This window comes from Rhinoraja longicauda, chromosome 38, assembly GCF_053455715.1.
Source record: "Rhinoraja longicauda isolate Sanriku21f chromosome 38, sRhiLon1.1, whole genome shotgun sequence".
Classification (NCBI taxonomy): Eukaryota; Metazoa; Chordata; class Chondrichthyes; order Rajiformes; family Arhynchobatidae; genus Rhinoraja; species Rhinoraja longicauda.
Genome location: NC_135990.1, coordinates 13933836 through 13959413, shown reverse-complemented (window position 1 = coordinate 13959413; position 25578 = coordinate 13933836). Strand labels below are relative to the sequence as shown.

The following is a 25578-nucleotide window of genomic DNA, read 5'->3' as shown; positions in this document are numbered from 1 at the left end:
TCATTATAAGTATATTGAAGTCATAAAGTTTGCAGTAACATTTTTACTAATGCACAGTAAAGCTGTGGAATCTGGACCTTTTTTGTATGGAGACACATGAGATTGCAGATTCTGAAATCTGGAGCAAAAAAAACATTGCTGGAGGAACTCAGTGGGTCGAGCAGCATCTGTGGAGGGAAAGGAATTGTTGATGTTTTGGGTCGACACCCTGCATCAGGATTAAGAATGGAGAGAGAAGATAACCGGTATAAAGAGGAGAGGGAGAAATATGTGACAGTAGCCAGTAGATGATAGGTGGACTGCAGAGAGGTTAAGGATCATGGGCAGATGGAACTAGGTGAGGGAAGGGTGGAGTTGGTGCCAGAGCCAGGTGGAAGATGTGGAAGATACAGGTGAAGATAACTGCTGGAGGGTACAGGTACACAAAGGCTGCCAGTGATACCAGATTTGCCTTACTGACAGCTATGATGATTAGCAGAGCAAATCGTGAGGACAAATATTTTTATTGTTTGTATTAAGATAGTTTGAATTGTTTTACGAGCTCTGTGATAACTGACACTGTTAGGGAATGTTTTTCTAATTTCCAAACTCAGTCATTGTTGTCAAGAAGATTTTATATCCTGACACATTTTATCAGTGCTCAATACTCACACTGATTGTTCGAACACACATAGGAAACAATATAATCTTTATAACTATACTAGTGGACCCGTTGGGCCCAAACCTCTCCTGCATTGGTGCAGCACCTTCCTCCCCCTCTCCCACTTCTCCCCTCTCTCCTCTCGCCCCTCCCCTCACCCCCCTTCCTTCTCCCCCTCTCCTCTTCCCCCTCCCTCCTCCTCCCCTCCCCCCTCCCCTTCCCCTCTCCCCCCACTCCATCCCCCATCCCTATCCTCCCCACTCCCTCCACTCAACTCCTCCCTCCCTAAGAGATAGATTTAAACTTTAAAATGTGAATAACTTTAAAAATATAACACCGATTTCAATGAAACCTCTTCCATTAGCACCAAAAGGACGACGGTGAGTAAGGTGGGCCTAAAATTGTCGCGCTATCGTGTACCGTTTTGGCTGTTGTACAGGAACAAACAAACAAACAAACAAACAAGAATTTTAGTAGAAAGATTATAATTAATATCTTATAACTCATTGGCTAAGATTGACCTGAAAGTCACTATTCAGTGGCTGTTCCTGTAAAACATTCAAATAAGCATTGTGGTTATGAAAATGTGAATGTATGAAGAAAACTACAAAATGGCAATAGTAACATTGTTTTAGAAAGCCTAATGTATCTATGCAGTGATCCACATTAGTTATGTGCAAGGTCACTAGGCAACTTGGTTTGCACAAGACATCGGGCATTATATTATAAGATGCTCTGTGCGAAACTTGAAAAAGAACGTTTTGTCCATAGCCCCTTGCTATTGTGAAATCAACATAGCACTAGATTTGAATTGTTGACAAAACTGGTGTTGAAGGGTGGAGATGATTAGGCATTCGCCTGTGTGTGGATGATTAAGGGGAACTCATTATATACAAACAGGGCCCACATATGATTTCATGAAGTGTACTGCCATTACACAAAGTACCCAAATAGTTTGATGATATCCATTTTTTTTTTTTAAAGATTCCATTACAAATTGCACCAAGATAAAAGCTATAGAATATATATTCCAGCAGATTAACATTTAAGTTATCAAACCCAACACACAGCATCATGGCTTCCACAAATATACCACTGGGCTCAGAATGTGTGGACAATCGTCAATCTTTGTTGGATTAACCATAGGAGAAACGGCCACTTTTTGTACCACTGGGAAGTCAATTCCAACTGACTAATATGGAACTGCTGATGTGAAATCACACATCATAAATCACCACCAAAGATGGATGTTTGCTGAGAATTTCCTACCCTACCATCTGGCATTGTCTGAACCCATCATGTATAGTATCAGTGGCAAATGATAAAATTATTCTTTAAATAAACGCATACATCCTCTCATTCAGCTACTTTCCACTTTGATATTTTATGGTATTTTTGAATATAAGTACAGATTATATATATTGTCATTGTTAAATTTTAGCTAATATTTAGCATTTAATTTTCAGCACAAATGTAGTGGCAAATTCTATTGATCTGAATTACTACTTTATTCAAGTGTGCCATCTTGACAAAATTGCCAACAGTTCACTAATTTCATTGAAGTTTTAGTTACTCAAAGCAAACTTGAGCTGAAAACCTAAACCATAACTAAGTGGTAAAGATATGTACTTTTAGCGTAACTCATTACCTTAACTTTTGCTTCCATTTTCGTACTGTTTTTTTGGTGTTACAGATATCAATGAATGTGAGATTAGTGCACATAATTGCCATAGGTATGCTGTTTGTACAAATACACCAGGAAGCTTCAAATGTGCATGTGGAGATGGCTGGTCTGGAAATGGCATCAAATGTTCTGGTAAGAATGTTTTTGAAAAAAACCTCAAAACAAGATATATTTATGAATACATATGAAAAAATCCACTTTCTGGGTGATCAAAGGTTGGCGTGGACTCAGTGGGCCAAAGGGCCTATATGAAATTTTTCAATTTTCTTTCCTTAACAGCTAAATATTATGTGTAGCTTACATATATAAAAGCCATTATATCCCCAACCAGAAGTGAGCAGTGAATGTTATAAATTCGGCAACAGATCGTACAAAACCAAGATTACAGTTACCCCCATCACTTTTTAAAATTTTAATTTAATGATCCTTCTATCTTTCAAAAAAACCTTATTTTTATAATTGTAAAGAATTGATATGAAATATATAGCATCATCATTTCTCATCAATTGTCCAAGATTGTAATACTGGTGTTCAATTCTAAACTTGCAAAATTCCAGACTGATCTTCAATCTCAATTCTAAGTGAGATCCAGTTCCTCCAAAGATTAATTTTATAGTTCCTGTCAAAATGGGAATATATATGTCTGTATTGAAATTAGCACTGCTCAGAATAAAAACAATGCAGAGTAATGGAATTTTGAGGTTATTAATTTTGTGAATAATTTTTATTCTAACAATGCATTATTTTATTTGCAAAGATGTGGATGAGTGTTCTAATGGAACGCATAAGTGCAGCCCTACTGCCGAATGCATAAATACAGATGGGAGCTATAGATGTACGTGTAAAGAGGGTTACAGCGGCGATGGTGTGTTTTGCACTGGTAAGATAGAATTCTACCTCTGTTTTGCACAAATCCTGCACAACCTAAGGTTAATGTCACATAATTCATTTGTATATTTATCATTTTATGTGCTCGATAATTATTTTATATGATTAGGCTTTAAGATAAATGTTGTTACTACATGCACAGTTTCTAGGTAAATTCTAGATTTGTGTATTAATTAGTCCAAAGCAGTTCACCAAGCTGAAACTGAATAGCAAGGTATGGACTGTTAAATGTAGTTACTGCAGACTTGATCAAAGATAGGTTTAAGGGAACCTGAACAAAAATAGAGAAAACAAGGCAGGCAGTTAAAATATACTGTATTAAAATGGTTAACATTTTTATGACTAAAGCATGAAGTGAAAATGCTAAAGTAATATAACTTTACAGAATGTAGATTGCCAAGAAAGGAAGAATAGGGCAGTTGTGTGACATGGTTAAGTGCCAGGCATATGAGTTTGAGCTATTGTGGGGCTAAGAAGGTTGGCGTACAAAACGATTGAACAGTAAAATACAGTACATTTGCAATTCCAGATGAGTAATACTTTATGCAGATTGAATTCTGTAGGATAGCAATGTACGTATGGAACACACCTGAAGGTAACGAGATTGTGAATTAGAGTTGTTTGTAAGGACAAAAACATTTGGTATTCTGATAGATATAATTTTTCAATGTCATAAAAGTTAAAAACAATGTAGACTGCATTTAGATGTTTCCAGCAATTGCAGTGCAATTAATGGAGACAGATTCTCCCCAGAGATATTATTTACTGTTTATGATCAAGGCACAGCCAGTAGTTTATTTCCCAACATCATCTCTCCAGCGTAGAAAATTATTTGATTAAGAAATTTTCAAAAACCCATTATTTAAATGACATATTTAAATTTACAGCTCTGAGGATTGATTGATTCTGAAATTTGTGCGGAAATCTTTAGGGCACGATTTGAACACATCTCAATAGTACCCTTTGCTTTTGAAAATATCATGGTTAGTCTTTGTATTCCTTCATTGAATTGCTGAGTCACAAAGGACAATATGTTTCACAGACAATTGATAAGGTGGGATACCATTTGTCCTATTGTGTTTATCTAGGCAAGCGTTATCAAGCACTGTCTATTGCTGGTCATGGCTCTTCAATACTTATTAAATGTTGAGGGTTTCTGCCTCTACTGCCCTTTCCGGCTTAGGTTATCACATTTGCAGAATTAACTGATATAGATGGAAAACATTAACAATGCTAAAAATACTCATACTTCGGACATAAAGGAGAAAATTGGACAGATTTGTGATAGAATGCTTCCTGGACAGGTAAAAAGCTTTACGACTGACGCAAAACAGAAAATGCTGAAGTCATATGACCAAGTACAGTTCTTATAGATTGCTGAGGAAGCCAGGTGTATTGCTGTAGAGTGATGACACCTACAGGGAATTTGAATTTGATCTACTGTGAAGGCAAGAAGGTTAACAATTAATGATAAATATACATGAATAATAAGCACCACTTAATTATCTTAATGCATGTTAACAAAAAATATGTTCAATACCTAGTGCTAACATTTTTCCCTTTCTCCATCACTAACAGAATAAAATATATTTTCCAATTTTTTTGTACATTTTGGAATTCAGCGTTTTCCTTTATTTCTCCTTTTCCTGTGTAACAGACGTTGACGAATGTGCTGAAAATGTAAACTTTTGCGAGAATGGCCATTGCTTAAATGCTCCAGGAGGCTACCGTTGTGAATGTGACATGGGCTTCATACCATCTGTGGGTGGCAGAGCCTGTCAAGGTACATATCAACTTCCTATCTATAACCGTGATTTCCTTCCCTCATTTTTTAGTCACTTATGATGTGATGCGTTTTGTAGCGATAATGCTATTTTCTGTTTTTCCCTCCCCACAAATATAAATTAACTAATGTTTTTCAGTGTATCCTATCTCTCAGAGTTTTTAATTATACCATAGAGAGGTTGCAGCTAAGAACGATAAACATTTATGTGGTTTTATCAATGAATTCCTTGTGATCTTTGTTCTAGATATTGACGAATGCTCATTCGCTGACATTTGTGTGTTTGGAAGATGTCAGAATCTTCCAGGACTCTTCAGATGTGAATGTGATGTAGGTTATGAGCTGGACAGGAGCGGTGGCAACTGCACAGGTAAAAAATTTCTATCATTTGGTAACTTTATTATTTCTAAGATAATTGGAGCAACAAAATGGCTAAGAAAATGTTCAAATGATTCGCTAGGCATGACCAGAAAAAAAGTTAATTTTGGAAATCTATTACAGATGTAAATGAATGTGCGGATCCAGTTAATTGTATTAATGGAATTTGTGTCAATACCCCTGGAAGCTACGTCTGCAACTGTCCATCTGAATTTGAGCTGAATCCTACTGGTGTGGGATGTGTTGGTAGGTTATATTTTTAATCAATCATTTGCTCTGAACAGCTAGGGCCCTGCATAATAGTTCAGCTTTAAGTCAGCTACTGCAAGCAAGGGAACATTGCACATTTAACATGAAAGTTATTAGTAACCAGAAATACTGTATATCATGTGTTGTTGAATGTGGATTGAATTCTGTGTGTAGAATGCTGTATGATGCATTCAAACATTGTGATGCATGCTTCAATAAGTTCTATGAGAGAGTATTATACTGAGGTAATTCTCATACTTTTTCTGATAGAGTAAAACAGGCTGAAATAATAATTTCTTTCTGTTCATTTTTGGGATTTGGTTATAATAATAATAATCATAATCATACTTTATTAGCCAAGTATGTTTTGCAACATACGAGGAATTTCATTTGCCACACATTCATACCAATAAAAAGCAACAGAACACGGAAAATACATGACTCCTCCACATTCCTCACTGTGATGGAAGGCGAAAAAAAGTTCAATCTCTTCCCTTCTTTGTTCTCCCGCGGTCGAGGGCCTTAAGCCTTCCGTTGACGGGGTGATCTTGACTCCTGGAGCCGGCGGTCAGGCCCTCCGTATCAGGGCGATCAAGCTCCTGCATTGTGGGAGGGAATCTCAGCTCCCCCGCGCCGGGCGATAGTATCTGGGTTGGGGCTAGTCAAACCTTCTGCGTCTTTGGAGCTTCCCGACATTGGTCTCTACCCAAGACTGCAAGCTCCTCGATGTTGAAGTCTACAGGCCGCGCAAGGGATCACATGCTCCGATTGTAAGTCCACGTCCCCGCGGTGGGGCTCAAAGTCTGTCCCGAGCAAGGCGCCAGCTCCATGATGTTAGGCTGCAGAGCGACCGGAGATACAATCCGGAAAACAATCGCATTTCCGGTAAGGTAAGATTGAAAAAAAGTTTCCCCCGACCCCCCACGCTCACCCCCCACATAAAACGAACCAGAGAACATTACACGAACTTTTAAAACACACTAAAAATGACAAAAAGACAAAAAGACAGACAGACCGTTGGCGAGGCTGCCATCGCTGATGCCGCCACCTGGTGGAATATTATCACTGCCAAAGCCAGAATTCATTGCTCATGCTTAATTTCCTTGAAAAGGTGGTAGTGAGGGTTGGCTTCTTGACCTGTTGCGGTCCTTCTAGTAAAGGTGCTGATGGAAAGATTTGTGGTTTAGACAATGACGAAGGATATATTTATAAATCAGGATGGTTTGTGACCTAAGGAATAACCTGTAGATGATGGCACTCCCTTGCACCTGCTGCTCATGTTGTTTTTTGTGATGAAAGTCACAGGTTTGAGAAGTAATATTGGACTAGTGTGGCTGGGTGAACAACAGTGTATTTGGTAGATACACAGTGTCACCACTGTGTGCTGGTGGTAGAGGGCATTAATAATTACGGTGCTAGATTTTGTGCTTATCAAGTGGGCAGCTTTGTCCTGATATAAAGCTTTTTGAGTGTTGTTGAACTCTGTTTATTCAAGTAAGTCAAGAGTATTCTATCATGTTACAGAATTATGCCATGGAGGTGATAGAAGGGCTTTTGGGGTATCAGAAGGTGAACGACTTAATACAGGACAGATACCCAGTCTCTGACCTGCTTGTACAGAGGAATATGTGAAAATTATATATTTTTTCAGTTCACTTATTTAGGAGTAGTAATCACATGCATCAGAATTTATGTTGTCTCATTAAACCTTATGGTCCTTTTTTTAATAATATAATGGATGTAAGGATGAATTACATTTCAAAAGAAAAGCTAAAATTGTTCGTTATTTTGGTAAATACCGTTCCAGGTCCACATATATACAGCTGCAATTTTGAGCTGAGATGAATATTCATCTACTTAAATTTTTAGTAGTCGTTCACATTTCAATGATATAGATGAGTTGTTGCTCTAAATTAGATATCTTCATACATTTCTATAAACACTATCAGGCAGATTCTTCAGTTACATAAAGTTATAATGTAATTATCATAGAACATACCATTCATTCCTTGAAAATATGTCCTGAGAATTGCACAGAATGTGTTTTAATATTTTCAGTAGCAAAATGGAGCAATGTTTAATCATGATATATTTTATTATATAGATCCTCGTTTGGGCAAGTGTTTCTTGGAATTTTTATTACGTGGTGATGACAGCCTTTCTTGTCACAATGAGATTGGAGTAGGAGTTTCAAGAGCATCTTGTTGTTGTTCTTTGGGCAGAGCCTGGGGTTTTCCATGTGAACTGTGCCCCCCTATCAATGCAAGTGAGTGTTCCCAGAAGGTTTTTAAAACTTTTTCTATCTACTTTCTTTGAGATGTTAATTTTAAATATCTTATAAAATTGTTTGATATCAATAAAGTGAGATCAGTTTATTGAAAAGTATTTTCTGTTTCAATCATCACGTTGTACGTTTCCTTCATAATATGGCTATTAAATTGTACAATTAGTTACAGTGGGACTGAAAAATGCAAAGACAATTTTACTTGATTATAGCTCTGACCCTAAATAGTAGCAAGGTAAGGTTTTTAACATAAAGATATTTTTTTCAGAATCAGAAAACAAAGGTTGAGCATCACTGATATGTTAATAAAACATTTGTAGTGAGGAAGATAGTGAAAGGTTACAGGATGATATTAATCACCTTGTAAGATGGGCAGGTAGCGCAGCGGTAGAGTTGCTGCTTTACAGTGAATGCAGCGCCGGAGACTCAGGTTCGATCCTGACTACGGGTGCTGCACTGTAAGGAGTTTGTACGTTCTCCCCGTGACCTGCGTGGGTTTTCTCCGAGATCTTCGGTTTCCTCCCACACTCCAAAGACGTACAGGTATGTAGGTTAATTGGTTGGGTAAAATGTAAAAATTGTCCCTAGTGGGTGTAGGATAGTGTTAATGTACGGGGATCGCTGGGCGGCACGGACTTGGAGGGCCGAAAAGGCCTGTTTCCGGCTGTATATATATGATATGATATGAGCAGAACAATGACATGTGGAACTAAGTATGAGAGGATGCACTTTGGGAGTAGTAATAAATATAGAACATTCACAAGGTATGACGGCCATGGGAAGTACTGAGTTACAGCAGCATATCAGTGTATAAGTCCAGGGACTGAAAGTGACAGCACATGTAGATAAGGCAGTGAAGATGGCATTGGGAATACTTGACTAGGGCATAGAAAATAAGATCAGGGAGGTTATAGTACCACTTACGAAACATTAGTCAGGCTACAATTTTGGTTGCCACACTATGGAAATTATGTGATGGCACAGGAGATAGTGCAGAGGAGATTCACCAGGATGTTGCCTGGGATGGAATGCTCAGTGGTGAGAAGAGACTGGATAGACTATGAGTGGAGGGAGCTGAGGGAGAAACATGATAGAAGGCATGGATACAATAGATAGTAGGACATGTTTCCCCATAGCAGAGATATTTAAATCCAGATGGCATAGGTTTCGGATCAGGAGTAAGAGATTTTGAAAGGATCTAAAGAAAAATTCTTCATCCAAAGAATCCATTGGAATCTGAAATGCACTGCTTGAGGGGATGGCTGTGGCAGAAATCTCATACGTAGGAAGTATCTCGATGAGAACTTGAATGGCAGAGTGTGGAAGGTAATAGACCAAGTGCTGGGTTCTTGATGTTTGGCCTGTCTGATTCTATGCTATGTGAGTCATACGGTCAGAAGTGATAGGAGTAGAATTAGAGCATTCGGACCATCAAGATTACTCCGCCATTCAATCAAGGCTGATCTATCTCCCACTTCCAACCCCATTCTCCTGCCTTCTCCCCATCACCTCTGATACCTGTACTAATCAAGAATCTATCTATCTCTGCCTTAAAAATATCTACTCACTTGGCCTCCACAGCCTGCTGTGTCAAAGAATTCCACAGATTTACCAGCCTCAGACGAAAAGAAATTCTCCTGATCTCCTTCCTAAAAGAAAGTCCTTTAATTCTGAGTCTATGACCTCTAGTCCTAGACTCTCCCACTAGTGGAAACATCCTCTCCACATCCACTCTATCCAAGCTTTTCACTATTCAATTTTAATCTATGACTAAAAATAAGTGAAATATTTTAGATTTGATTTTAAATCTCCTATAGCCCTATGATATGAGCGAAAACATTTAAATAATGCTTTTAAACTTGTTAATAAGTCACTGCCGAGAAAGAAGCAAATAATAGGATAGAAGTCAATTATAAAAAGATTAACATGCATTACTTTAATTGATCTGAGCCCAAAGTGCATCAGCTCAATGAAGTACTTTTTTAGAGTGTAATCGCTGTTCAAATATAGGAATCACAGCAGCCAATTTTTACAAAGCAAATTCCCACTGCAGACAGCAATTTTATAATATTCAGGTATTCTATTTCAGTGGTGTTGAATGAGGGATGGATTTCACCTGAACACTATGGATAACTTCCTTGCTCTTCCCAACTTAATGGGATCTAACAAAACAAGATACATCCACCAGAGAGGGCCTCAATTTATCATCTTATCCGTAAACAGCAGTCCAACTCCAATACTCCCTCAGTATGACATCGGAATGTCAGATTGTAATTCTGTGGTCTGAAATGACCTAGAGTACTGCATTGTTCCGGTCAGCATATGTGAATATGCAAAATGAACAAAATGAAGTTGAAAAAAAATTGGTTAACATAATAAAACCCGTTTTTCTGTCCCTGACACTGTTAGTATAATTAGTGTAAGAAAATAACTGCAGATGCTGGTACAAATCGAAGGTATTTATTTCACAAAATGCTGGAGTAACTCAGCAGGTCAGGCAGCATCTGTTAGTATAATTGGTAAATACTTGTAAATACTGATAGATTACCAGTATTTAAATTATTATTCCATTAGAAATTATATGATTTATTGGCAGTGTAAGAAATTTTGCTGACTTATAACTGTAAACATTTATAGTATTTAAAGTTAACATTTGGCTTAGCAAATAACAAATGGAATTGCCTTTGTTTGCAGCTGAATACAAAACTCTTTGTCCTGGAGGAGAAGGTTTTAAACCCAACCCCATCACAGTTATATTGGAGGGTAACGTCTTATAACTTTTTATAAATTAGATTTTGAATGTTCCACAGTGTGAATAGTACATTACATTTTGTTGTTGCTTTCTACAGATATTGATGAATGTAAAGAATTACCCGGTCTCTGTCAAGAAGGAACATGTCTCAATACTTTTGGTAGCTTCCAGTGTGAATGTCCACGTGGTTTCTATTTGAATGAAGAAACCAGAGTATGTGAAGGTATATTTACTGAAGTGTAATTATCACTCGGGCTTTAATATTTTTATTTTGGTTTATTGTTTTTATATTTTGTGGGCCGTATATAACTATTTTCTTTTGCTGCTTATCAGAGGCAAAGTAAGTCATCAAACAGAATCTGAAGACCAGAAAAAAATGTAAGAATACAGGGGTAATAAATAATATTCAGAATACTCAGTTCATGCTCTAATGCTCTAAAGCTAAACTTTTTCAGAAATGGAAGATCAAAAAAAGATTTCATAAATTACACTGACATTGTACTCAAATAACTACTTGTAGCGTCACTAACTAATTGAGGGCATACTTAATGTTCAGGTGCATTGAGTACATAATCTCAGCTGCACAACTGTAGAAAAATGTTGAATAGAGCACATAAGGTAATTTTCTGTTATTTAGTACTTACTGCTTTTCATTCAAGGGCATGATTTGGAAAATTGACGTCACAGGATCGTAATCTCACCAGCAAACTGAGATGAGCTTTCAGATAAAAGATAAACACAAAATGCTGGAGGGTAGGCGGAAAAAACTGCAAGCGAAAAAATAAACAGAACCAACCCCACCCACCTTGCTACAATCGGTCTGAATAGCCTGCACCTGCACCTATTGTCTATTAAGATACTAAGAATAACATACTAAATCCTGCAATTATTTTAAGAAGATATCTATTTTGATATAGTTTAACAATTGCTATTCTTTTAATGGTAAAATCATTTAATGGCTAGAAATCTGGAAAGACTACTATATTTAACATTCCCCATGCAGTTTCTACCTGTCCTAAAACTATAATACCATCATATAACTTTAATTGGTTCTAGGAGCAGTATCACATCTAAATTGTAGAAACAAGGAACTACAAAGGTGGTTGACCAAGTAAAGGCACAAAATACTGGAGTAACTCGGCAGGTCAGGCAGCATCCCTGGAGATAGACACAAAAGCTGGAGCAACTCAGCGGGACAGTCTGAAGAAGGGTCTCGACCCGAAACGTCACCCATTCCTTCTCTCCAGAGATGCTGCCTATCCCGCTGAGTTACTCCAGCTTTTTGTGTCTATCTTCGGCTTAAACCAGTGTCTGCAAGTCCTTCTTACACAGCATCCCTGGAGAACATGTTCTCCAGGGATACTGTCTGACCCGCTGAGTTACTCCAGCATTTTGTGTCTTTTATCACATCTAAGCTGTATGTTATTGAATTTATTGTTTTGGTTAATTATAATTAAAGAGAATATCACACCTTACAAATTTCTATTTATAACATGCAATTAGCCATTTGAAGTCAAATAAAATGAATGGTAAGTCTAGTGCAGATTTGTGTATCTCAGAATTCAAAAGAGAACTGCTGGTGACTATAAGTATGGTTCAATTTACTATGATGAGAATCCGATCGCTGTGCCAGAGATGTCAGTTTCAAACAATATCTATCTATACGTTTATCAAGAAATTACTTCTGCCACATTCACAGAAGTCAGTAACCAACTTGATTACTGTGACCCATTAACCTTTGGCTGACAGACCTAGCGCAGAAATTAAGCTTCCCAAAGCATGTTTGGTATATATACATTGTTCAGCTACAATGCAGCTAAACAACCATAATCGATTCTAAATTCTCAGAATGTACAGCTTTATTTTACAAAATAGAGATATAATGTTTCATTATCTAAAACATTTGTTCATTTGCTTTTTTTCCAGATCTTAATGAATGCATTAGTTCACCTGGTATTTGTGGCCCTGGTACATGTTTTAACACACTAGGAAACTATACCTGTATCTGTCCATCAGATTACATGCAGGTTAATGGTGGAAACAACTGCATGGGTAAGCACCTATCAACTAGTAAGAAGAAAATTAAGGAGTATTTTACTTTAATCAGTTAAGATTAGTTTTCTTGAGTAATAATCTTTCTTATTCCAAAGACGTACAGGTATGTAGGTTAATTGGCTGGGTAAATGTAAAAAATTTGTCCCTAGTGTGTGTAGGATAGTGTTAATGTGCGGGGATCGCTGGGCGGCACGGACTTGGAGGGCCGAAAAGGCCTGTTTCCGGCTGTATATATATGATATGATATGATATTTAGTAACAACAGGTAACAGATCTTAACCTTTCAATTTGCAGACATGAGAAAAAGCTTCTGCTTCAAAAATTTCTACAGTGAAAATGGTACATGTGATGGTGAACTGCCCTTCAATATGTCAAAGAAGCTGTGCTGCTGTGCATATAACATCGGGAAAGCCTGGAATAGGCCTTGTGAACAGTGTCCCCTTCCTGTCACAAGTAATTTATTTTCTATCAAATTCAGAAATTTACAGTGGGATTCATGCTGTGTATATTGCATTGACATTTATGCTGAATTATATTTCAGATGAATATGTTCTTCTTTGTGGGAGTCAGAGACCAGGCTACATTATTGACATTACAACAGGACAGCCAGTTGGTAAGATGTCACTTTATTTTTTGCACAAAGTTTTTAATTGATAAATCTTCTTGAACAGTAAAATAGTTTATTTAAAAAAATAATGTTTCCTCAAGGTTCAGGAATTGCATTTAAAGAGAGCTTTACACATGGAGGCCCTACATTATCATGGAATTAGATTTAATGATTTAACAGAAACAAATAACTGCAGATGCTGGTTTACAAATAAAGCCACAAAGTGCTAGAGATCTCAGTGGGGCATGCTGCATCTCTGGAGAACATGGATAGATGATGTTTCGGGTTGTGACCCTTCTGAAACTGGTTGTATTGGAGCAGTAGCTGGGGGGGAAGAAAACTGAGGGGCATGACAAAGCCTGGCAAGTAGTGAGTGGATACAGATGAGGGGGTTTTTGATAGGCAGATGATTAAACAAAGGCCAGAGATGAAAAGACAGAAGGTGTGAGACAAAAGGATTGAAGAGATGTGAATTAGTGAAACTAAAGGAGCAGTGGAGAGATAGGTGTGAATACAGGTGGGACACGCGAGAGCGCGGGGGAACAGGAAGTGGGTGGGGAATGGGGGTTGGTTAGATACCAACGCATCAATCTGCATACAGGGCAAACAGATCCACAGAGGACGCCATCTCTCTGGCTCTTCACACTGTCCTGACTCACCTGGAGAGACAGGGCACGTATGTGAGGATGCTATTCATAGACTATAGCTCTGCCTTCAACACGGTCACCCCACCAAGCTCACCACCAAACTCCACCAGCTAGGCCTCAGCTCGTCGTTATGCAACTGGATCCCGAATTTCCTGACGTAGCGACCGCAGGCAGTGAGACTGGGCCCGCACCTGTCCTCCACTATCACCCTGAGTACCGGCACACCACAGGGCTGTGTATTGAGCTCTACTCCCTCTTCACACACGACTGTGTTCCTGCATTCGCCATCAACACCATTGTTAAGTTTGCAGACGACACAGACGATCAGTGATCGGGCTGATCACCAACGGTGATGAAACACACTACAGAGCGGAGGTGCAGAACCTGGCGGACTGGTGCTCAGATAACAACCTGTCCGTAAACACCTCTAAGACCAAGGAGCTGATCATCAACTTCAGAAGGTCACATAATGGGGAACACGCCCCGATCTTTATCAATGGGGACAGTGTGGAAAGAGTGTCCTGCTTCAGGTTTCTGGGCACACACATTTCGGAGGACCTCACATGGTCCACTAACACCGCTGTGCTGGTCAAGAAGGCACAGCAACGACTGTTTTTCCTAAGAACACTTAAAAAGACTGGTCTGCCCCAACAACTGCTGACGACCTTCTACCGCTGCACCACAGATGGCATGGCATCTCTGTGTGGTATCTCAGCTGTACGGAAGCAGAGAGGAGAGCTCCTCAGCGGGTAGTCTACAGAGCTCCGAAGATTATCGGGACACAGCTACCTGCCTTGGAGGGCATCTACAATACACGATGCCTCAGGAAAGCCACCAGCATTCATAAAGACTCCTCACACCCTTGCAATAGTCTGTTCGAACGTCTACCAACCGGAAGACGTTACAAGGCCTTCTACGCCCGTACCTCCAGACTTAGGAGCAGCTTCATCCCCAGAGCTATAGCTGGTCTGAACCGGTCCTGCTGAGTGCGCCCCCCATGAACTGTCGCCTTCGAATCGTCACGTCACACAGCGACAATTACACTTTATACTGTTTTAACTGTTTCTAATTTTGTTTCTCTGGACTGTCCAAAGATTAGCAAATTCATTTATTGCATCGAATGGAAGTCGCATTTCCCATCTCTTTGTACCCCTGTACAATGACAATAAAGATATCTTGCATTGTATTATTGTATTGTATACTTAACATTGGAGACTTCAAACTTCATACCATTGGGTTGTAAGCTACCCAAGTGGAATATGAGGTGCTATTCCTCCAGTTTGCGTGTGGACTCACTCTGGCAGCGAAGGACCCAGGACAGAAACGTGAATGTGTGTGTCCAGCACTTTCTGTTTTTGTTTTTATTTTTAGCATTGTAATGGCCTTACTCATAACTTGGATTAAAAGGTTTTCACTTGAAAACCTACATGATTTTCCAAAGGTTCTCCTAAGAAATAAAGAAAGCAATAAGTATTGAGATTTTATTGTCATTTGTACAAGAACGGAACAATGTAATTCTTACTTGCAGCAGCAAAACAGGTTTGTAAACACAGTATAGTAAACACTTGTTTTAACAGATCCATTATAACGGATTTTGGTTATAGTGATTGGACCTGCCCACACCACCCTCGAATTGCACACCTCCCTGGCTGCTTACAGCCCCAGCTTCCAATGCCACCCCCAGCTCGCAAGGTGCACCAGTGAGCCATTCTTCATCCACCACACGGCTTAGTTTGTAGCTCCTGGGTGCAGTGCTTTCTTCATGCCACCTCCAGTGACAGGACCGTCTCGGTCACTATGGTGCTCCCTCACCTCCCACCATCTGCTGCTTCTTCCCTTCGGCCGTCATTTTGTCCACTCCACTGCCGCTGCCTCCTCCTCCTCCTCCTGCCCTAGAGTTGCCAACATTACTCCACTGTGGAAGATGTCAGCAACTGCGGGCAGGAGGAGGTGGCAGTAGAGTGAGGAGCGGACAAAGCAAAGGCCAAAAGGATAAGCGGCAACTGCTGAGAGGGGAGGGAGCCCCACAGTAACCGAGCATTTCTTGTCATTGGCAGTGCCTGAAGAAAGGGCTGATGGCCACGTCAACCGGACCATGCAGTAAGTGGTGAAGAAGGGCTTGCTGGTACAGACCAGCGGCATTGGCGCCTAGTTTTGAGGTGAAACAACATAAAGTGCTAAAGTAACTCAGCACCTTACTCAGTTGTAGCAGACATTCGGCAATAATGGACACCATTCCCTACTCCATGGTCCGTTATAACAAGGGACTCAATAGATAATGTAATAAACACACACAAAAAGTTCAATAAATTAAAAAACACAATATAGTGCGAAAACAAAGTCCTTAGTCCAACCTAGGCAGGCCATAGTTCAGAGTTTAGTTGGAATTTGCAGTTTTCAGTAGCCTGATGGTCATTGGGAAGCTGTTCCTGAAACCGAGCGCTACAGTTTTCAGACTCCTATACCTTCTTCCCAATGGCAGGAGTGAAATAGAGGGTGGCCAGGGTCGTGCGGGTTCTTGATGATGCTGGCTGCCTATTTGAGACAACACCTCCCTAAGATCCATTTCATGGTGAGGAGGTCTGTACCCGTGGAACGGGCATTGTTCGCCACTTTTTGTAATCTCCATTGTTCCTGGGCGTTCGAGTTGCTGAACCAGACCGTGATGCAACCAGTCAATATCATCTCAACTGTACACTTATAGAAGTTAAAGAGAGTTCAGTAAACCCTTGGTATAACGGACCATAGGTGAATCAGATGTGCAGCACTTTGGTCAATGTGGGTTGTTTTTAAATGTGCTATACAAATAAAATTGACTTGACTTGACTTGACTTGACTTGGTCTTCAGAGATATGCAGGCCCAGGAACTTGAAATTATTGACTCTCTCCACCACTGTCCCGTTGATGTGATTTAAATAGTGATTTAGGAAGATAATTTAATAATATTAATAAATGAAATGATCAGCTATGACCATATTGAATGGCGGTGCTGGCTCGAAGGGCTAAATGGCATATACCTGCACCTATTTTCAGTGTTTCTATGTTTGACACTTATAATCAGCATACATTAAAAAATAATTGAAACCTTTTGCACTTTTAATGAAAATGGTTTAATCTTAATGAATGAAGAAAAATATGCTTGTGCATAGTTAGTGCACAATGTTAACCTGCAGATGTACTTTCATACAGACATTGATGAATGTCGAATGATTCCTGGTGTCTGTGCTAATGGTGTATGCATAAACCAACTTGGAAGCTTCCGTTGCGAGTGTCCTATGGGATTTCAATATAATGATCAACTGATTAGCTGTGAAGGTAGGGAAAAAAGTATTTTGATTTGTAAAACCATCTGTTGCAATAGCTTCCTATAGTTTAAAAGCATATACAGATAAAGTTTGTCAATCACTACTTTTTCATTGTAAGTTTATACTTCATGCCAGTAAAATTATTAAAAATTAGTACATTATAAATCAATGCATGGATCTCTCTCAAACTGGCATTGAAACAATAATAATTCTATAACATGCATGTATTGTGAGTTGTACATTATATGTTATCTCTTGTTAAAAAGACAGCAATCAGACCAAAATAGAATAATTTGTTTTGTCACAGAGTAACTGAAGTTCAATGGTGCCATTTGCATGCACCATGAACTATAATAAAATGTAAATAATTCTGTGATCAGCACCAGACAGTTTGAGGCAGATGCTGAGCAGACAGTCTTAATGATTTGCGACTGTCCTCTCCGTTTGATTGCTCTCAGCCATGGTCAGGCACTGATCAATGAAAGAACTTCAAAGTAAAATGTTACTTCTCTTCACGGTGGTTCATAAAATTTGTCCCATTGGGTCCATACTGACTGTGTGTAAGAACAATCTTGCGAGCTCCACTTCTCTTTTCCCATAACCCTACTATTTCTCTTCCTTTCCACTACCTTTCAAGTTCCATTTTGAGCACCAAAATTAAATTATTATTCAATATTCACCTCTTCTGACAGTAACAAAGGTACAAGAGGGCACTGCATTCTTAGCCTAACAAGCTCTGGGACTCAGCATGATTTTTCTTTGAAAGGGCCAGCACAGACTCAAGTTTGTATTGATCAAATTTACTTCCAGCATCTATCTTAAACTATCTTGTACTGATCACAGAATTTTTAGATTGTATAGATGCCCTCGTCTTCCCACTGGTAACACAAAGAGGATTTCAATATGTCACTTTTGGTTCTTTTTGCAATTACATTCATTTTGTGCCATTTAAGTTTTTGACCATTGCTCCAATGCGACAATTTGTCTGTATCTTATTCTTTCTCTGCTCTTCATGGTTTTAATAGTCATGATTGGATCCACTCTCAACTGTCTGTTCTAACCACCCAGCTTCTCCAATTTACCCACATTACTAAGTTCCTTCATCCCTAAAATGAACCCTGTAAACCTCTGCAGTACCTGCTTTAAAGCATTTTTTTTTTTAAATGTGGTACCCAGGTTTGGACAACATGCTCCAGATGTAGCCAAATCGCATAAAACAAAAAATGGAATGAAAATCAAAATTCTTTGTGGCTGATTAATATTTTATAAAAGAGTTTTAATAATGATACTCCTCAAAAACAGATTTGAAAAACTCTTAATTTGATCACAATGCCAAAGTATAATTAATTTATTAACTGGTGTTTTGTTCAACCAGATATGGATGAATGCCAGAATGGTCCATTGTGTCAACAGAATGCTGACTGCATTAACACACCAGGCAGCTATCGCTGTGAATGTTCATCAGGTTACCGGCTCACTCCAACAGGACATTGTCTAGGTAGGTAATCACTGTTAAAATTGAAATATAGCTATATATTTTCAACTAGGAAAGTGCTTTTTGTGCATATCAGGTGTTTTCTTTCTTGAATAAAAAGTCATAGTTTCAAATATATATATTTTGAACCCTGGGACATGTAGATTAATTGTGACATTATCCTTATCGTTAGAAATCTGATGTATGGTTTCTGAGCAAAATGAACAAAAGCACAAGATGTTTACACATGAATGACAAAACACATTTTTAATTAAAAGGAAGTATGAATTTCCTACAATTATTTTCATTTCTGCAAGTTGCTAAGGGGAGATATGCTTATGATGATTATAAAATATCAATGGGGAGATCAGAATGTTTTAAATGAGACCATTAAGGCATTCCAAGAAAATATCCAAGGGGAAATAATTGACACATTAAAAACCTACTGAAACAATAGTTGTGCCAAGTACAAGTTGTGCACAACAAAAATAATGCTTCTTTTGAATGGTTCAGGACTTGTAGAATAAAATAACAAACATCCATTTAGTATTACATATACACCAAATTGATCTGGGAAAACAAAATATTCAGTGCCCCTTGTACTGATTTACAGGAGGAGTGTTCATAAGTAATTTGTTTTATCTCAGCCTACGATTTCCATCCATCTCAGTGTTGAGGAGAAAACTATGGTCCTGAATAGTGCTATTTATTTATTAATTTTCTCTCATGTTAAGATTCATTTCCCCATGGTCATAAGTGCTAAACCTACATAACACTAAAATTGAGAACATTGCTGTTGATATCATTCTGTGGCTCGCATTAAGATATCTACAGGCCATTTCTGCAAATTAATTAAATTAATTATTTACACTAACAGAGTTCAGATTTGTTTTAAGCCAGTAATACATCAGCTTTGAGCTGACTAAGCTTTGTTATTTTGAATTGTCATATAATTTGAACAACATATAAGATGTACTACCAGGGGGAAAAACACACTAGACAAGGTTTATTCTAACATTAAGAAGGGTTTCAGGTCAGCACCACTACCACACCTAGGGCAGTCAGATCACCTGTCCATATTCTTAACTCTAGCATACACCCCACTCAGGAGGAAAGCTCCAGTCACCATAAAGACTGTTAAGACATGGCCTGAAGGAGCTTCCTCACAGCTGCAGGATTGCTTCGAAAGGACCAACTGGGATATTTTTGAGGATCAGGACTTGGAGGAGTACACATCAACTGTACTCTGCTATATTCAAAACTGTGTTGACAATGTCACCGTCGACAAACGTATCCGGTTGTATCCCAATCAGAAGCCCTGGATGACGAAGGATGTCAGGTCTCTCCTCAAGGACCGTAACACCGCCTTCAGGTCTAGTGATAGAGCTCTATACAGTGCTGCTAGAACCAACCTGAAGAGAGGCATCAAGGATGCCAAAGCGTCCTACAAGAGGAAGATTGAGGACCACTTCACCAACAATGAACTACGGCGGGTATGGCAAGGCACCCAGCACATCACCAACTACAAGACCAGCAACCGCACGACAATCTTGTTCTGAACTCCAAAACAAAGGAACTTATAATAGACTACAGGAAAACCAGTGCAGAACACAACCCACTCTACATCAATGGGGTCTGTGTGGAAAGGGTACCCGCTTTCAGGTTCCTGGGTACGCACATCGCAGAGGATCTTACCTGGTCTACCAACACCATTACCATAGTGAAGAAGGCACAGCAGAGACTCCACTTCCTGAGGATCCTCAGGAAGACCAACCTGCAGGAGAAGCTCATGATGTCCTTCTATCGCTGCTCCATCGAGAGTGTGCTGGCATACTGTATAACTACATGGTATGCCAGCTGCTCAGAAAAGGACAGGAAGGCCCTTCAGAGGGTCATCACGACGGCCCAGAAGATCATCGGCTGCTCACTGCCCTCCCTGGAGCACCTGTTCAGCCTGCGCTGCCTCAGTAGAGCAGGAAAAATAATAAAAGACCCATCCCACCGTCTGTTTGGTCTTCTGCCCTCTGGTCGACGTTTCAGGTCGATCAAATCCCGAACAAACAGACTCAAGAACAGTTTTTACCCCAGGGCCATACGAGAACTGAACACTACTTTCTGTAATAGGTCACACTGTTAAAACTTTTGTATTTAATATATTGGTATTTACTTGTTTGCATTTATTGCATATATGTTTTTACGCACCGTCAGGATTGCTATTTTTTTAATTTCGTTGTACTTGTTGCAACGACAATAAATGAATATTATTATTATTATTATACTGTTTCAAATCCTGTTTTTTTACAAAGTATATAATTTTGGCTACATGACTTGAAAAGTCAACGTTCTTTCTTTCATCACAGATGCTGCCTGACCTGATGAGTATTTCCAGCATATTCTAGTTTAATTTCAGATTTCAATCACCTGAAGTTTCACAGCAAGCAACAAAAGGCGATGGAGGAAAAATCAAACCACTGGAAGAATTCAGCAGGTCAAGCAGCAAAGGTGAAGGCAAATAAATAGTTTATTTCCGGTCGAGATCCTTCATCGGGTCTGAGGATGGTCTCGACCAGAAACTTCAACTATGCCTTTGCCTCGACAAATGTTGCCTGACCCACTGACTTCCTCCGGGAGTTTGTTTTCTGCTCCAGATCCCAGCATCTGCAGTCTCATGTGTCGAACAAAATAAATAATGTTCTTGCTTTTTCATATATTTTCATATTTCAGATACAGCGCGGAAACAGACCTTTTCGGCCCACCAAGTCCGCACCGCCCAGCGATCCCCGCACATTAACACTATCCTACACACACTAGGGACAATTTTTACATTTACCCAGTCAATTAACCTACATACCTGTACGTCTTTGGAGTGTGGGAGGAAACCGAAGATCTCGGAGAAAACCCACGCAGGTCACGGGGAGAACGTACAAACTCCTTACAGTACAGCACCCGTAGTCAGGATCGAACCTGAGTCTCCGGCGCTGCATTCGCTGTAAGGCAGCAACTCTACCGCTGCGCCACCGTGCCGCCCTTTTATGCAATAAAATCACAGTGATCCAGTTTCTTTTGTGTACCATTATTGTACTATGTGCTGTAAAACAGATCATGCTGCAAATGCAAATCCATCAAAACCTGAAAACAAGTTATTGAATATTTGAAGCAGAATTCTTGAACAGATTTAGCTCTTAGGGTTAAAGGAATCAAGGGATATGGGGAAAAAGCAGGAAAGGGGTACTGATTTTAAATCATCAGCCATGATCGTATTGGATGGCGGTGCTGCTGCAAAGGGCCGAATGGCCTACGCCTGCACCTATTTTTCTATGTTTCTAATTGTTCTCCTGAAATATTACCCACTTTCTTCTTTTCAGATGTTGAATGGTTAATAGCTCATTCTAGCATTTTTATTTCAGATGTTTGGCAATCACTATTTTTATTTGTGTTCTTAAACTCCTTGACCTAAGTTTTCTGAGTGTAGGTTTGTAAATGTTGATGCTGTGTTTGGTGCCTTTATAGAAATGTACTTTCTTTTGCCCACAGATCGTAATGAATGTCGTGATATTCCTAATGTTTGTAGTCACGGTCAATGCATTGATACAGTAGGGAGTTACCACTGTATCTGCCGTAATGGATTCAAAGCAACTCCGGATAAGACAATGTGTATGGGTAAGTAAACACTGGAAAGAATGGGAACACATAGCAGGAAATTGGCAGCTGTATCTGCATAGTTTAACTTCCATTAAAATCTAATCAGCCATATTTAATTCAAGCAAAATCAATTCAGACAATCTGTGTAATTGTGTCACAACTCAGTTTGTGTTCCGTTGTTTTTTTATTTGGATTTTCTACTGTTAATTTTCTCAGTTATCCAGTTGTTTATGGATTTCTTAGTATTTGAATCCTTGGTGGAACCAACTGTCCATAATAAATGACGAAAGGACCAATTGGTTTACTTTGTTTTTCTTCGTACATATACCGTCTGACATGCATTTTTGTGTTTTCCACAATATTCTCCTTTTATTTTATATGAAATGGGCACTGAGGGATTCCATGTGTACTTTAGGGTTTCTCTCTGAAGCTTGTTCCTCACATATTTCCAGTTAATAAGTTTGTCCATGGAACTGATTGATGAGTTTTCCTTTTATTTGTTTTCCAGATGTGGAGAAATAGGGGAATGACAGGCAAACAAATATAGACTACATGTTAGTTCTCGTACCGATTTTTAAAGTCAGGGGTTTTTAAAGTCAAACCATCACAGTGGACAGATGCAGGATAAGGAGGATGACATTTAGTGCAAGATAAACTCTGATTAAAGTCTCCAACGAGGTAGATGGGAGGTCAGGAACACTCTCTAGTCGGCGAGAGGACCATTCAGTTGCCTGATAAAAGCGCGGAAGTAACTGTCCCTGAATCAGGAGGTATGCGTTTTCATACTTCTGCATCTCGTGCCTGATGGGAGAGGGGAGAAGAGGGAGTGGCGGGGGTGAGGCTGGTCCTTGATTATGCGGGTGGCCTTGCCGAGGCATCGTAAAGTGTAGATGGAGTCAACGGAAGAGATGTTACTTTGCGTGATGATCTGAGCTAGGTCCACAACTCTTCAATTTATTGTGGTTTTGAATGGAGCTGTTCCCAAACCATGCTGTGATCCATCCCAAAAAAGTGCTTTCTATGGCACATTTGTGGCTGGGTCAGGACAAATTGCTGGTGATATTTATTCCTAAGAATGCTTGCATCTTATCCAGGTGTTCCTGGGATGAATCTTGGGTCAGGGAGATGGCATCAGCCATGCAACTCATGTGGCAGTAGGCGAACTGCAGTGGGTCAAGGTTGCTTGAATGGCTAGATTTAATGTGTTCCACGACCAGCTTCTCGAAACGCTGTGTGTGTGTGTTTGTGTGACTACGTTTGTGAGAGAAGAAATGTGTCTGTGTCCATGGATGGTAGATGTCAAGACCACTGAATGGTACTCATTAAGACTTGAGACCTTGCTTTTCTTAGTGGTCTTCTTAAAGCAGGTGGGTACCTCAGAATGGACTAGGATGAGATCAAAGATGTCCGTGAACTCTCGCTCCTCAGGAAGGCTGATCTAACCTCTGCAATATCGACTCTGGGAAAAGGCAAACTCAAGTCTGATGGGACAGATGTCATCACCCTGTTGGCCTCTGCTGTTCCTTTGCAAATTACAATGAAGTTGTAAGCAGAGGGGAACTTCTACCCTATTAATTCACGACTGCACATTTTCACCAATTAATGGATAATAATAATAATAATCCATTTATTTTATATAGCGCCTTATCACATGCTCAAAGCGCTTTACAAAAACAATTAACATAGAAACAAACAGACAAACTATCCTGACGGAAAAGCGGCGAATACTCAACGCCAGCGTCCTCTCACGTCAGGGTCCGGCAGTAGACATTAAAAAGCACAAGACACACAGATATAATTTTTTACAAAAAACAGCCATCACAGTGATTGCTCTAGGCATACCCTCACTGTGATGGAAGGCAAAGTCTTATCTCCTCCTCATTCTTCTCCCGTGGTGCCACGAGGTGATCGAGGCTCCCAACTTTTTGAAGCCCCCACCGGGCGATGGAAAGTCCCAGGGCCGAGCCGAGCAGGCCGATGAAAGTCCTGAGCCCCCACCGGGCGATGGAAAGTCCCAGGGCCGAGCCGAGCAGGCCGATGAAAGTCCTGAGCCCCCACCGGGCGATGGAAAGTCCCAGGGCCGAGCCGAGCAGGCCGATGAAAGTCCTGAGCCCCCACCGGGCGATGGAAAGTCCCAGGGCTGAGCCGAGCAGGCCAATGAAAGTCCTGAGCCCCCACCGGGCGATGGAAAGTCCCAGGGCCGAGCCGAGCAGGCCGATGAAAGTCCTGAGCCCCCACCGGGCGATGGAAAGTGCTGCGGCCGAGCCACGCAGGGCGATGAAGGGCCTGCGGGCGGGTCGATCGTACCTCACGCTTCGGGGCGGTCGAAGCTGCTATGGCTGGAGCTCCCAAAAGCCGGTCGCCAGCCAGGGACCTGCGAACTCCCGATGTTGCGGTCTGCAGGACCCGCGGCCGAAGCCTCCGAGATGGTAAGTCCAGGCCCTGCGACCGGAGTCTTTGAGGTCGATCCCAGCTGGAGGCCGCCGACTCCACGATGTTAGGCCGTAGCGCGAACGGAGATACGACACGGTAAAGGTCGCATCTCCGTTGAGGAGGAGATTTGAAAAAAGGTTTCCCCCAACCCCCCCACCACCCCCCTACATACACAGAATTAAAAATAAAATAAAACGTACATTTAACAACGACAATGACAAAAAAACAACAACAAAACGGAGAGACTGCCGGTGAGCCGCATCTGCAGAACACAGCCACGCTGGCTGGTTTAATCTGCCAGTTGATGCCAGTGTAATAGCATATGGGTTTTATACATTCCTGAATTCCTGATTATTGTCTTAGAAAAGGCTCCAGAAAAGAAGGGAAAGCACTGGTTCAATTAATAAAGTTTAGCATTTGTGAGAGCTTTGTCATCTAAAAGTGGCACTACTCAAGAAAAGACACACTTTTACAGTGAAGATATTTAAAAACAATGACTAGCGTTTATATAGAATCTTTCGCATATTCTTCTATATGTCAAAACATCCTTTGCATTGAGTACTTTTTGATTTGTAGTCAACCATTGTAATGTGAGAAATGTGATGCAAGAAATATTACAAAAAAATTGCAAGCAGTAAGCTTTCAGGTAATAACCAGGTAATTTTGTTTAAAGTTATTGAATGAGACATCAATTTTGACCAGAACATGGGGACTATGCTTCTTCAAAATCGAATTATTTTATTTTAGCGTCCTCCTG

The 25578-nt window shown here is 40.0% G+C and overlaps 1 protein-coding gene across 1 annotated transcript in view; it reads left to right on the top strand.

Annotated features, from left to right (window-relative positions):
• Positions 1-25578, top strand: part of LOC144610945 (fibrillin-1-like) — a 330240-nt gene that overhangs the window by 224337 nt on the left and 80325 nt on the right. Inside the window, exons 32-45 of the mRNA XM_078429975.1 lie at positions 2334-2456; positions 3082-3204; positions 4870-4995; positions 5243-5365; positions 5497-5619; positions 7727-7888; positions 10601-10669; positions 10756-10881; positions 12585-12710; positions 13008-13166; positions 13255-13326; positions 17157-17282; positions 18648-18770; positions 22281-22406. Of these exons, the coding sequence (XP_078286101.1) occupies positions 2334-2456; positions 3082-3204; positions 4870-4995; positions 5243-5365; positions 5497-5619; positions 7727-7888; positions 10601-10669; positions 10756-10881; positions 12585-12710; positions 13008-13166; positions 13255-13326; positions 17157-17282; positions 18648-18770; positions 22281-22406 (1707 nt within the window). The remainder of the gene's footprint in view (positions 1-2333; positions 2457-3081; positions 3205-4869; positions 4996-5242; positions 5366-5496; positions 5620-7726; positions 7889-10600; positions 10670-10755; positions 10882-12584; positions 12711-13007; positions 13167-13254; positions 13327-17156; positions 17283-18647; positions 18771-22280; positions 22407-25578) is intronic.